This window comes from Papio anubis, unplaced genomic scaffold (genome assembly GCF_008728515.1).
Source record: "Papio anubis isolate 15944 unplaced genomic scaffold, Panubis1.0 scaffold188, whole genome shotgun sequence".
NCBI classification, from domain to species: Eukaryota; Metazoa; Chordata; class Mammalia; order Primates; family Cercopithecidae; genus Papio; species Papio anubis.
Genome location: NW_022161888.1, coordinates 48,976 through 63,867, shown reverse-complemented (window position 1 = coordinate 63,867; position 14,892 = coordinate 48,976). Strand labels below are relative to the sequence as shown.

The window sequence follows — 14,892 nt, the reverse complement described above, 5'->3', positions numbered from 1 at the left end:
GATTACTGTAGAAATTACAGCATACATTCATAACTTCTTACAGGTCTTTTTATTTATTTATTTTTAAAAATTTTTGTAGAGACAGGGTTTTGCCATATTGCCCAGGCTAGTCTTGAATTCCTGGGCTCCAGCAGTCCAGTCCTCCTGCCTTGGCCTCCCAAAGTGCTGGTATTACAGGCGTGAGCCACCATGCCAGGCCCTCACAGTCTTTTTAGAATTAATTTTGTACCACTTAATATAAAATGAAGAAACTTTGAAACCATTTAGGTGCATTTCCCACCTCTTCTATCCTTTATATTGCAGTTGTCTTATGAGTTACATCTGTATGTGTCATAAACCCCCACAAGGCGGTGTTACAACTTTCCTACAATCATGTCTTTTAAAGAAGTAATAAGAAAAAGACAGGCTTTTATATTGGCCCACATATTTACCATTTCTGGTGCTTTTTATTCCTTTCTGAAGATCCAAGTGTGGATCCAGTATCATTTCCCTTCATTCTGACAAGACTTCCTTTAATATCATCCTGTGAGTTTTCTTTTTTTGAGATGGAGTCTCGCTCTGTTGCCCAGGCTGGAGTGCAGTAGGGTGATCTGTGGCGCGATCTCGACTCACAGCAAGCTCTGCCTTCTGGGTTCACGCCATTCTTCTGCCTCAGTCTCCCGAGTAGCTGGGACTACAGCTGGCCACCAACATGCCCGGCTAATTTTTTTGTATTTTTAGTAGAGACTGGGTTTCACCGTGTTAGCCAGGATGGTCTCGATCTCCTGACCTCGTGACCCGCCCGCCTCGGCCTCCCAAAGTGCTGGGGATTACAGGTGTGAGCCACCGCGCCCAGCCCATCATATGAGTTTTCTATTAACAAATTCTTATCTTTTGTTTTTCTGAAATGTCTTTATTTTGCCTCTGTGTACAAAGAATCTTTTTGCTGGGTATAGAATTCTGGGGTGAGCCTTTTTTTCTTTTAGCACCTAAATATGTTTCAGTGGTTTTTGTTCTCCATGTTTTTCTGATGAAAAAGATACATTCAAATCATTCTTCCTTATATATTATTATTGTTTTCATGTGGGTGCTTTCAAGATTTGCTCCTTATCTTTGGTTTTCAGCATTATGATTGAAAGGTATGATTTCCTTTGAATTTATCCTGCTAAAAGTGTCCTGAGCCTAAATCTGTACATTCATGTCTTTCACCAAACTTGAGAATTTTCATCGATTATTTCTTCAAATATTTTTTCCTGGCTCATTTTCTCTCTTCTTGCCTTCTGGAATTGCAGCTGCACGTATCCTTTTGATACGGTCCCACAGGTCACTGCAACTATATTCTCTTTCCTCTCTTCTGCAAATTAGACAATTTCGGTTCATTCATCTTCATGCTTACTGACTCTTGCTATCTCCTTTCCATTATGAGATATTAAAGTTTTCAATTGTAGAATTTCCACTTTTTTTTTTTAATGTCCTTTGAGTATAGTTATAATAGCTGTTAAAAATCTTTTGTCGCCGGGCGTGGTGGCTCACACCTGTAATCCCAGCACTTTGGGAGGCCAAGGCCAGTGGATCATGAGGTCAGGAGATTGAGATTATCCTGGCTAATACAGTGAAACCCCATCTCTACTAAAAATACAAAAAATTAACCGGGTGTGGTGGCACACACCTGTAGTCCCAGCTACTTAGGAGGCTGAGGTAGGAGAATTGTCTGAATCCAGGAGGCGGAGGTTGCAGTGAGCAAGATCGTGCCCCTGCACTCCAGCCTGGGCAACAGAGCAAGACTGTGTCTCAAAAAAAAAAAAAAAAAGAAATCTTTTGTCTGCTAATCCACCATCTTCATCTACTCAGAATCAGCCTCCATTCCTGTTCTTATTTCTTGAGAAGGGGCCCTGTTTCCTTGTAGGTTGTTTTCTGGATGTTGTGAATGATACATTGTAGAGTCTCTGGATTATGTTATGTCTCTACAAAGAAGACTGATTTTCTTAATTTTTTTTTTTCTTTTTCTGAGATGGAGACTTGCTCTGTTGCCCAGGCTGGAGTACAGTGGTGCAATCTCGGCTCACTGCAAGCTCCGCTTCTCGGGTTCAAGCTATTTTTCTGCTTCAGCGTCCCAAGTAGCTAGGGCTACAGACACACGCCACCATGCACAGCTAATTTTTGTATTTTTAGTAGAGACAGGGTTTCACCATATTGGCCAGGCTGATCTCGAACTCCTGACCTCGTGATCCGCCCACCTCAGCCTCCCAAAGTGCTGGGGTTACAGGTGTGGGCCACCACGCCTGGCCTGATTTTTTTTTAATTTTAAGCAGGCAGTCGTATTGGCTGAACCTGTATTGAGGCTTCCTTAGCGTACTCTCATACATAGTTCTTAAAAATATTGCTTTCTTTTCATGCCTTCTTTCCCCAGCACTCCTAGTGCAGTGCTTTACATATATAGTCTGTGCAATGTTAGAACTTTGGATTATTGAGGTTTACATATAGTATGAATATTTGTAGAACAAATAAGTGTATACTGCACTTAGTAGCATGGCAAGCTTTGTGTAGGATGTACTTATCCCATTTTTTTAAGAGTGAGTTGGATTCTTCAAATATTTTTAGTTTTCATCTTTGTGGTTAGTATATTAAAGCCTGAGGAATTCTTTTTCTTTTTTAGGTGCTTTGTACCGTTACATTTGATTCATTAGAATCCAGTATTAAGTCAGATCAAGTTATAACAGCTATAAAGTAAGTTATGTTTTTACGATGTTTGTTATGTTTTATGATATCCTAGTATATAATTAAAGCTTATGTGGTATATTATTAATTATTGTTACTTTGTTAACCGTGTTTTTGCAATTCATTTTTCTGATTACATCATCATGATTTCAAAGGATTTTGTGTGTGTGCTAGATTGTCTTCTAAATTACTGATTTGGAACAAATGTTAGTAAAGCATTTAATTCTTTAATGTGAGTACATTTAGTTTGTTCTCTGTCTCTAGAATGATTTCTTAGGACAGACTTCCTTGGTAATCTTGAATGGATTGGTTTTTCTATTCGAAACAAGAGAGCAAATAAATACACGAAAGCCCCCATTGCTGAAAATGATCTGGAGGCTGTTAATGAAAAACTTTGGTAATGAAAAGCCTTGTTGAATCCCGTTGTGATTTTGTGTTCAGAAATACTTGGCTGTCCTCCTCTACCCCTAAAAAGTCAACAGTAAAATCATGCTGATAGATTTTGATGATAAGAATCTGTATTGTAGGCCGGGCGAGGTGGCTCACGCCTGTAATCCCAGCACTTTGGGAGGCTGAGATGGGCGGATCACGAGGTCAGGAGATCGAGACTATCCTGGCTAACACGGTGAAACCCCATCTCTACTAAAAATGCAAAAATTAACCGGGCGTGATGGTGGGCACCTGTAGTCCCAGCTACTCAGGAGGCTGAGGCAGGAGAATGGCGTGAACCCGGGAAGCGGAGCTTGCAGTGAGCTGAGATCGCGCCACTGCACTCCAGCCTGGGCGACAGAGCAAGACTCTTGTCTCAAAAAAAAAAAAATCTGTATTGCAATCCTCACCAGCATTATTGCATAGAGTCTTGACACTCATAGCCAGTTCTTTATTTTCCTCAGTGCGTAGTAGGGCTACTTCCTGTTCCTGGTTAAGGGTCTCAGAAGACCACACGGCCTGGCCTCCCTTTGCCTGCTGCCCAACTGATGGGGATAATTCCCAGTATCTTCAGGATAGCCGCTGTACTTGTTTTCCATGTATCTGATAGGATCGACAGTGCAGCTGTGTGTGTGAAGGTGGAATGCAGAACACTGGGCTTGGTCAGGGTACCTCCATATATTCCAGTCTTAGGTCTATAACCTGTGTAAATAAAGGGGCACACATGGTCACTCAGATTTCTATTTCTTATAAAATGAACTGGGCCAATGACCTGCTATAATCCTCTCTAGCTCCCAAAATCTGTGATTCCTTTAGTCCTCTGAAGGAGTTTGGTTTTTAGATTTCTTTCTCCAAAGCTACAGTTTATGATCATGCAGATTCTGCCCCATCCCAGGACTTTTTCTTCATTTCACATATTGACTGGGAGAAGCATTGTAGCTCTGAGATTTAACTAAGGTGAGTATAGCATTTAGGATTCTCTCAGTAGTTATTAATGCTTAAAAATACATCTATTGTCTTGCCTTAGTATTCAAATCTGGATATTTAAGGACTTATATTTAAGGCAAAATTGGTTTCCTAAATCTGTACAATTCATTCATGAGCCCCAGAAGAAAATATCACGTCACAATCATCCTTCTAATTAATTCTTTGGTTTTCAGTTTCAGTCTGATTTTTCATTAACACCTAGTTGTTTTGTAAAATCCCCTTAAATCTGTTTTAGTTGTGTTTTGAAATAAATATGTTTTTCCCTATGATGTTTTTAATATTATGCCTTTTATTTGTAGTGGGATAAAAGATAAAAATTTCATGCTGCACTATGAGGTAAGGTGAATTTTTTTCCCCAAAATTTTATTTTATTAATTTTTATGAGACAAGGTCTCACTCTGTTGCCCAGGCTGGAGTGGAATGGTGCAGTCTCAGCTCACTGCAACCTCTCCCTCCCAGGCTCAAGACATCCTCCCGCCTCAGCATCCCAAGTAGCTGGGATTACAGGCTTGTGCAACCACAATTGGCTAATTTTTCTATTTTTTTCTAGAGATGGGGTTTTGCCATGTTGCTCAGGCTGGAACATTTTATTTTTAAAAACTTCCAGGATACAGTAAAGTTGAAAGAACTTTACAGTGACTATCCATATATCCACTACCTGGGTTTTACCAATAATATTTTACTTTTCTAGTTTTATCATATATCTATTAAGGTCAGTTTGGGGCTACTATTTTATTGCTTATAGAAGGCATGGCAAGCTTTGTGTAGAATGATAAATAGAGATGTAGTATTTTTAGAGAGTACTTTAGCACTCTCTACTAAAGTACTAAAGTCTCTAAAGTACTACTTTAGAGAGATAAGACATAAGTACTTTAGAGAGATAAATAGTACTTTTCTAATCAACAACTTCCTGTTCTAAGTCATTAAGTCATGCATAAAATCTAAAGAAAGTATAGCAGACAATATCGTTGTAGGTAAAAAAAAAAAAAAAGTCATGCCTGTATACATGTGTGTCAAACAAAAGTAGAGTTTTTTAAATACCTCAAGTGACAAATCACCTTATTTGCTCATTGAAATGTTCATATTTATACTCAGTTGATTGGTAGTGAAAGATGAGACATTTAATATTAAGTTACTTTATATGAGATGATTCTAGATAATTGAGTTTGTGATTGACTTTATTCACAACAAATCCTAAGGGACTAGACCTAATATAAAGTACTTTTAATTTTATTATTTGAAGAATATTCATGGAGAGCAGGGCATGGTAGCTCATACCTGTAATCCCAGCACTTTGGGAGGCTGAGGAGGGAGGATTGCTGAGCCCAGAAATTCAAGACCAGCTTTGGCAACATAGTGAGATCCTGTCTCTACAAAAAAATCTAAAAATTAGCCAAGCATGGTGGCATCTGCCTATAGTCCCAGCTACCCGGGAGGCTGAGATGGGAGGATTGTTTGAGCCCAAGAGGTTGAGAATGCAGCGAGCCATTATCAACCCGCTCCACTTCAGCCTGGGCAACAGAGTGAGACCCTGTCTCAGATAATAAAAATAAAAGGAATACAACATGAGAGACTTATGTAAAGTAGCAAGTCATTTCGCTTTTGTGTAACCCTTGTTGGCTGCCCATAATCCCAGCATTTCACTTTTGCTGATTCTGCTGTAATCAATAGAGAACATTTTTCGTAGAAAGTATATGCTACAGAATATCCATAAACATCGAGATTCATACAGGTCTTGAATCCCTTATAAATATCCTGTTCTGGATATACCCTGGTGCTACAGAAGCCAGAGAGGAATTGTAATTGAGTAAAGCAGGTTTTTTGTCATGAGCTGGAGAGCATGTGGCAGTCTTAAAAGGGCAGCTGTGCAAAATGGAGGTCTAGCTGATTATTGGGTAAGGGGGTTGGGGAGGGAGCTGGAGAAGGATATGGGCCATTATTGCCATATTTTATTTTTTTAAATCTCTTTATTATAAAATAAAGCATAGGTGCTGAAAACTGTATGAAACAAAGGATGGCTTAATAAGTTTTTATAAGGCAAATACCCTTGTAACCACCATCCAAGTCAGGAAATTTAACATTTCCAGCCACCTCAAAAGCCCCTCCATGTTTTTCATCCCAATCTCAATACCCTTCGTCTCCTAAAAGTAGGTAACTACTCAAGTTTTATAGTAATCATCTTGGATTTCCTGGCTCCATTTCTAGATACTATAGTTTAGTCTTGTTTTTTTTCTTTAAAACGTTTGGTATTTCCTTTTCTGTTTTAGTTTGTTTGAGATGGAGTCTCACTGTGTCACCCAGGCTGGAGTACAGTGGCACCATCTTGGCTCACTGCAACCTCCATCTCCCGGCCTTAAGTGATCCTCCTGCCTCAACCCCCTAAGTAGCTGGACTATAGGCACCACCACACAACCCGCTAATTTTTAGATTTTTTACAAAATGGGGTTTTGCCATGTTGCCCAGGCTGGTCTCAAACTCCTGGGCTCAAGCAGTCTGCCTGCCTCAGCTGGGATTATAGACGTAAGCCACCATGCCTGGCCTGATATTTCTTTAAGTCTTTTTAAATCTATACATTTCTCCTCCATTACATTCTTTTCTTACAGTCTATCTGTTGAAGCCCCATAACCATTTGACTTAAAGTCTCCCAGATTGGGGGTTGCTGATTGCTCACTCCTGGTGCAATTCAATGTGTTCCTCTGCCCTCTCTATTTCCTGCAAATTGACTGCTAGATCCAGAGGTTTAATCAGATTACTGCTCCATCCACTGCTTTTAAGAGCAGTGGCTCACGCCTATAATCCCAGTACTTTGGGAGGCCGAGGCGGGCAGATCACCTGAGGTCAGGAGTTCAAAACCAGCCTGACCAACATGGTGAAACCCTGTCTGTACTAGAAATAAAAAATTAGCCGGGCATGGTGGTGCATGCCTATAATCCCAGCTACTTGGGAGACTGAGGCAGGAGAATCGCTTGAACCCAGAAGCAGAGGTTGCAGTGAGCTGAGATCACACCGTTGCACGCCAGCCTGGGCAACAAGAGCAGAACTCCGTCTCAAAAAAAAAAAAAAAAAAAAAATTATTGTTAAACTGGAATTATAAATATTTGGGGAAATTTTTTTTTTTTTTTAATTTAAACGGAGTCTCTGTTGCACAGGCTGGAGGGCAGTGGCGCAGTGTCGGCTCCCTGCAACCTCCACCTCCTGGGTTCAAGCAATTCTCGTGCCTCAGCCTCCTGAGTAGCTGGGATTACAGGCATGCGCCACCACGCCTGGCTAATTTTTGTATTTTTAGTAGATAGAGGGTCTCACCATGTTGGCCAGGCTAGCCCCAAACTCCTGAGCTCAAGTGAGCTGCCTGCCTTGGCCTCCCAAAGTGCTGGAATTACAGGCATGAGCCACTGCACCCGACCTGAAACTACAAATTTTTATCGGAAGTCTTCCTATTGTCAAATGATCACAACTAATTCATATTTCTTCAAGATAACATATACATCATATAAAACAGTTTGCAACCACTGTCTAAAATAAAACTCTTATGGAAAACAGCTGTTTCCTCCATACATTTTTGTCATTACGTTTTGCTTGAGAAATACTTCAAAACATGCAACTTTCCCATTCATGTATTTTGTTTCATATCTGAAAAAGGTAGTGGAGAGAGATAACTCTAAAAAGTATCAGTGTAAATTAAATTTCAATTTAGTGAAATAAATGTGGGCTTTGCTATGGGAAAAAAAATCTGATTCTTCAATGTGTACTTTTTAAATATGTACATATTTTTTCTTATTACAAAAATATAACATTTTGTTATTGTTAATAATTTAAATGTAATGGAAGTTTATGGTGTAAATCTCCATACCCCTCCAGTTCCCACATCCTAATCCATTTACATACTTGTAATAGCTATTTTAAGCAATTTGGTATGTATGTTAAATTTATATCGTACATGTTCTGTATATTTATGAATGTACTTTTTTAAAAAACAAAAATGAGATTCTACTGTTCTGTAAGTTCTATTATTTTGGTAATATAACTTGGACATCTTTCTATGTCAATTGTATATGTGTGTGTGTTTTTTTTAAGTTTCCTCCTTATGCAACTAATGAAATTGGCAAAGTCACTGGTTTAAATAGAAGAGAACTTGGGCATGGTAAGTACAGATCTGTAAACTTATACAGTATTCTTACAGAGACTTAATACATTTTTTTACTTACTGTTTTCTATTCTAATTTAGGTGCTCTTGCTGAGAAAGCTTTGTATCCTGTTATTCCCAAAGATTTTCCTTTCACCATAAGAGTTACATCTGAAGTCCTAGAGTCAAATGGTACAGTATTGAAATACTTCTTTCATAGTAGAAAAGACCATATTCCCTATTCTATTATTAAGTTTTCAAATGTAGTGTTACATTTTGTTTGTTACTACAGAACCCAAGTATATTGCAAGAGAAAAATGTATTGAGTTAATCATATACTTGTCTTAATCTCTGTTCTTAGCTAATGAGTTGTTTTGAAAGCAATATAAAACAAATGCTTTTCTTTATCTGTTACAGTAGATCCAGTTTGGCTTGTTTCTTTATTTTTACAAACAAACCACAGAACAAGGTTATCAGAGAGGAGAAGGGCCAAAATAGAGTGATCATTAGGCAGGGGATACCTGTCACATATCCACATGAATAATAAGTGGACATCACAGAGGGAGTCTAGGCAAGAGGTCACATTTAAATAAAAAATTCGTCCATGGGTCAAGGTACAGTGCAGTCGTTAAAGGCAGAAAGGTCATGGAGTTCTTAAAGGTGTAACAGACATAAATCAGATAGTCACAGATTTTGAGAGAAAAATACCAAAGTAAACTCAGAATTTAAACTAAAGACTTTGTGGTTCTCTACTGGGTGTGACTAAACTAATGGGCTTATGCGAGTGAGAGAGCCAAAGCCCTATATCTTTAACTACTTCTGATAAGCAAGAAAAAAGATATGCCCTAGGAAGTCTATTAGAATATCTGTAGCAATACTGTGCAATAGAACTTTATGTGATGGGCTGGGTGTGGTGGCTCACACCTGTAATCCCAGCACTGTGGGAGGCCGAGGCGGGCGGATCACAAGGTTCCGAGGGTCTAACATGGTGAAACCCTGTCTCTACTAAAAATACAAAAAATTAGCTGGGTGTGGTGACAAGCTGAGACTCCATCTCAAAAAATAATAATAAAATAAAACTTTTTGTGATGATAGAAATCCTCTTTCTCTGTGCTATCTAGTTGAAGAATTAAATTTATTTTAATTGATTAAACTTTAAGTCACCACTTATGGCTAATGGCTACCATATTGGATCATGCAGCCCCATAGTTTATAGCTTAAAAGAACTTGCCTTAGGTGCTTTTAAAAAAAAGAGACTATTGAATATTTGTATTGTAATTGAATATTTATAAGGAAATAACCACTAGTAATACTTTGCTACATTTAAAAAAATCAGTATAATATAAAGCAAGTATTTTTTTTTCTATAGGGTCGTCTTCTATGGCATCTGCATGTGGCGGAAGTTTAGCATTAATGGATTCAGGTAAAAGAATTATGTCTCAGAACTGCTGATACTGCTCATGCCTGTAATCCCAACACTTTGGGAGGCCAAGGCAGGAGGCTCACTTGAGGCCAGGAGTTGAAGACCAGCCTGGGCAACATAGCAAGACCCCATCTCTACAAAAAAGATTAAAAAAAAAAAACATGCTAACCTTTTATACACACCTGTTAGTATAAAATATAAGATTTCTTTAAATTTGGGTTTTAGTAAAACTCAAAGTCAGATTACAGATGACCAAATCAAGCCAGAGCAAGATGGTTGAAAAGTAGAGCTTCAGATATCCAGATATCTGCTGGAATTCTTATTTTTAGCTAAAAGCAGTACACTGAAAAATTTTTATTTGCATTGGTGACCTAGTAAACTTTATTTCCTTCCAAAAGGTAGAGAGCTCCAGAATTGATTCCAATCACCAAGGAAGTTTTGCTTAGTAAGTACTATTAGGACTCATAAGAGAAAGCAACTGTATTCTTTCAGTCAATTTATACAAGCCAAGAGAACAATGCCACTCAGGCATGTACACACAATTTTAGGAAGGCGGACTACAAATGGTTCATTATAATCCCCAGGTCTGAAACGCCAAAAAGGAACGCATTATGCTTGGAGGTGTTTTTTTTGTTTGTTTGTTTGGTTTTTTTTGCCTTCTGAGACAGAGTCTCGCTCTGTTGCCCAGGCTGGAATGCAGTGGTGCAATCTCTGCTCACTGCAACCTCTGCCTCCTGGGTTCAAGTGATTCTTCTGCCTCAGCCTCCTGAGTAGCTGGGATTACAGGCATGTGCTACCACGCTTGGCTAATTTTTATATTTTTAGTAGAGATGGGGTTTCACCATATTGGCCAGGCTGGTCTCGAACTCCTGACCTCGTGATCCACCCACCTTGCCCTCCCAAAGTGCTGGGATTACAGGCGTGAGCCACAGCGCCTGGCTGCTAGGAGATTCTTAAAACCAATTCGTGCCAAACTGTCGTCAATGCTGCTATTCAAGAAGAAAGAGAGAAGGAACCTAAAGACACTAAAGAGGCCACAGGAGTTCTCTGATAAGTTCATACATTTACAGTACTGGCATGAAAGATAGAAAGGAGGGCCGTAACAGAGGATAAAATGAAAACATGGTGTGAATATATAGTAATATTATCTAGAAAAATTAAAAACAGGCCAAAGCAAAAAATGCTAAAGGCACTTTTCTAATTTATTCAATAAAGGAAAACATAATCTGATGTTTAAGGTAGCTGGTAAAATACTGCTGCTACTCTTTTCATCTTCAGTCTTTCACTCTACAAATCTTTACTTTGTGGCACCTATGTGCCAAGCACTGATCTAAGTTCTTAGGACATGGTGATGAACAAAACAGTCTTCGTCTTCATGGCACTTGTGTTTCCATTCCAAATCTCATATTGGAAAACACTGAACAAATCTTGAAAAAGGTAAACTGAAAAATAAAAGATGACATCATAGGAGAGTCTTTACCTGCCATTTTTATATGAATTCAGATCTTTTGGTCTAGACAAAAACTCATCCTCGATTATGATGAGAACTTCAGGATTAGATTACTGAAGTATGATGGCAGGCATTGAGAAATCATGGAGACTGGTATCCCAAGGACAGAAAATGTAATTATTGGAAGAGAAGAAAAGTATTTTCTATAAAGTATAACACGATGAACTTGACTGTGACCCTCAACAAGACTCTTAAGTTATAAAAAGAATGGTTTGTAAGTAGTTTAGAAAGGAAATGGGCCAGGCATGGTGGCTCATGCCTGTAATCCCAGCACTTTGGGAGCCTGAGTCAGGTGGATCACTTGAGGTCAGGAGTTTGAGGCCCACCTGGCCAACATAGTGAAACCCTGTCTCTACTAAAAATACAAGAATTAGCTGAGTGTGGTGGCCCACGCCTATAATCCCAGCTACTTGGGAGGCTGAGTCAAGAGAATCACTTGAACCCAGGAGGCAGAGGGTGCAGTGAGCTGAGATGATGCCACTGCACTCCAACCTGGGTGACAGAGTGACTCTGTCTCAAAAAAAAAAAAAAGAAAGAAAGAAAGGAAACGGACTACAGAAAGAAGCCAGAAGAGACTTCTCCAAAACAAGTCATGCCATAGTTATTTAATTCACTTTCTGTTTTGAAGAAATTACTGGATTTGCAGTAGAGGGTATTGCTGTTGGTGTGATGTATCTGTAATTCAGCTTTATGGCTTATGATATCTTTATGATACCTTGTGTAAATGATGCAGAAATTTAGACTAGATAATAGGTGCACCATTCATACTGGCTAAGGGATGAGCAAAGGGACTGCTTAATGTGATCAGCAGGTCAGAGGAGGATCTCAGGTTGAAGACTTGAGGATGCTTGTTTCAGCCGTGTCTCTTTCAATGTTGACTTGACTGAGAACACTGGCCTGCCAATAAAAAGGATACTGATTAAAAGGAATGAGTGACTGATTTGTTAAATGACAAAATTGAGCAGGATAAAAAAATATGGAGCTTAATAGTTTAAAAATTAAATGTGAAGCGATAAAGCCAAAAACCTCAAAAAAGTTAAATTTGATAAGAATGAATGTCAAGTCCTGTGGGATGGGCCAATACAGGGTATACAGTTCAATTCAAATATGATTTTGAATTGCTTGAAAAGGGCTTGCCCTGCTCTAAGTCAGGCACTGTCCTATGCCCTGGGCCCGGGGATACAAATTGTACCCAGGTTTTGAAAAAGCTTAAAGGTTTGAAAACAAACAAAAAGATACTAATAGATCGAAGAGGTAATAATACAAATATGTATGAGGCATACAGGGTGATTGATGAACTAGGCTGAGCATAATTGGCTTAGAGAGACTACTACACTTCATTTGATTTTAAAGGCTGAGTAGTTGTTGACTGGGCATATCAGGAGCAGGGCCTGTATTTCACATGAAGGGACCAGCATGTGCAAAGTTAAGAAATTATGAAACAGTGTAGTGTGTTTCAGGAATGCCCTCGAAAGAGGTGTTAAGGTAATAAAGTAGAATCATATGTTGAAGGTCATTGTTATGCTAAGGAGTTTGAACTTAAAGCCAGCATTTTTCCAATTCAGTATTCCATGGAATAGTGTTCCACAGGACATTGATTATTGTACACCATGAAAAAGTTTATCCTGTTCTAAAGTAAGTTTCAGCAGGGTTAAGCAGGTTTGTTTAATGTGGGTTAAATAGACTTTAATAAGCTAATTCTAATACTGACTCTCTAGGAATAGGACATGTAATATTTTTCCAAATTTATTTGACCTCAGAATATGTACAAACATTTCCTGAAAGCAGTCAGTGAGGAACTTGAAGGATTTTATGGAAAACAGTGGCATGATTTGAATCTGCTTTTGTTTTTTCCAAATAGTTTTTCCCAGCTTAAGTGATGAATAGCCCTGGGGAATGAGATGGCAGAGACTAAGAAGTAAAGAGAGAAACTAAAATCTGGGAAGCCAGACAGGGAGCTTGTTGCCAGGTCAAGAAATGATATGGACTCAGACTAAAAAGTAGCAATAGGTATTTTAATATTTAGGGTAAAGGACAGCTTTCTAAAAAATTAAACAGATCTTTGTGACTTGATGGGATATAGGAAATGAAAGAAATGTTGATTCTGGCGTGAGTGTCTTAGTTACTTTAAACCAAAGAATGCAGGAGGTAAACGATTTTTTGATAGTGATTCAATTTTGAACAGATACGTATTTCTTTCATCATTATTATTATTATTATTATTATTATTATTTATAGAGATGAGGTCTCACTATGTTGCCCAGGCAGTTCTCAAATTCCTGAGTTCAAGTGATCCTCCCATCTCGGCCTACCAAAGCGTTCAGATTACAAGCGTGAGCCACTGGGCCTGGCTCAATTTTGAATATATATTTAAGGTGCTTTGGGTACATTTAGCTGGAGATGTCTGACAAGCAGTTTACTAATACAGGTCCAGGGTTTGGCACAGAGAGCTGGGCAGAAGGGATAGATTTTTAAGTCATCAACATTATAGATGGTGGTTAAAACCATAAGTATAGATGAGGTTGCTTAGAGAAAATGAAATGAGATACACACTCCTTTACACCAAAGTAAATTCCAAGTGATCAAAACTTAAACAAATGAAAGATGGTAGGTTTTATCAAAATCTAAGCAAAACCCAGGAACCATGATTACATAAACTAAAAATTCTACACGGAAAACTAATGACCATAAGCAAAGTCAACTAACTAGGAAATAAAATATTTTATATTTATATGTTATTAAACATAATATTTTATCTTTACATTTTAATAAAGATCTGTCCATATTGAAAAAAGATCAATAATAAAAAGACTGGCAACCAAGTAGAAAAATGTTGAAGGTCATGAACAGGGAGTTCTCAAAATAAGACATAAATAGGTTTATGAACATGAAATAGTTTTCAACCTCAGTCATAGAAAACGAGTCAGATTTAAAATAACCATTTTTTACCCTTTAAATTGAGAAAAATCAAAAGATTTGACAAGAATTAATAAGAATATAGAGTAGCATGTACCTTCTTATACCACTGGAAAAAGTTTAAAATGCTATGTCTTTAGAAGGCAGTTTGACAGTGTAACAAACGTAAATGCACATACCTTTTGACTCAGCAATCGCACTTCTGTGTGTGACTTATAAAACATATAGGGAGTACTATGCAACTATTCAAAGGAATAAAGTAGAGCTTTGTGTGGTGGTATGTGTCACTATCCAAGACATGTTATTAAGTGAAAAAGGCAAGGTGCAAAACAGTAAATGCATAGGGTCTGCCACCATGAGTAAAGAAAACAAAAGATTATATTTACATTTATACTTGTGCACAGAAATTTTCTAGGAGGATACACTAATGTTAGCTGCCATGGGGGGGGTAAACTGAGGGGTTCAAACTGGAAGAATTTACCAAATAGATGCTTACTTTCCAACAAAAAGAAAATAAGACACCTGAAACCAAAAAGCAGAGCAATGGATAATTTAAAAGTTATAAAGTTTGCTATTGTTAGAGAAGTTTTTGCTGGATATAGTACTTGTTTACATTGTTTTAGGGAACTTTATTATATGTTCAAAAACAAATGAAGTAGTCAAATGACCTCTTAAGACTTTTCCAACTCAGCTTCGGTGATTGTCAATTTAGATAACAATATCCATTTACATTAAAAATAAATGTCTGGACCGAGCACAGAGGCTCACGTCTGTAATCCCAGCACTTTGGGAGGCCGAGGCGGGCGG

General features: G+C 38.2%; 1 protein-coding gene across 2 annotated transcripts in view; it reads left to right on the top strand.

The window, feature by feature from the left end:
• LOC116272770 (polyribonucleotide nucleotidyltransferase 1, mitochondrial) overlaps positions 1-14,892 on the top strand; it is a 51,762-nt gene that overhangs the window by 24,365 nt on the left and 12,505 nt on the right. For both annotated transcript variants that reach the window (XM_031661555.1, XM_031661556.1), the window contains exons 13-17: positions 2,636-2,706; positions 4,413-4,449; positions 8,188-8,254; positions 8,339-8,428; positions 9,606-9,659. In XM_031661555.1, coding sequence (XP_031517415.1) covers positions 2,636-2,706; positions 4,413-4,449; positions 8,188-8,254; positions 8,339-8,428; positions 9,606-9,659 — 319 coding nt within the window. The remainder of the gene's footprint in view (positions 1-2,635; positions 2,707-4,412; positions 4,450-8,187; positions 8,255-8,338; positions 8,429-9,605; positions 9,660-14,892) is intronic.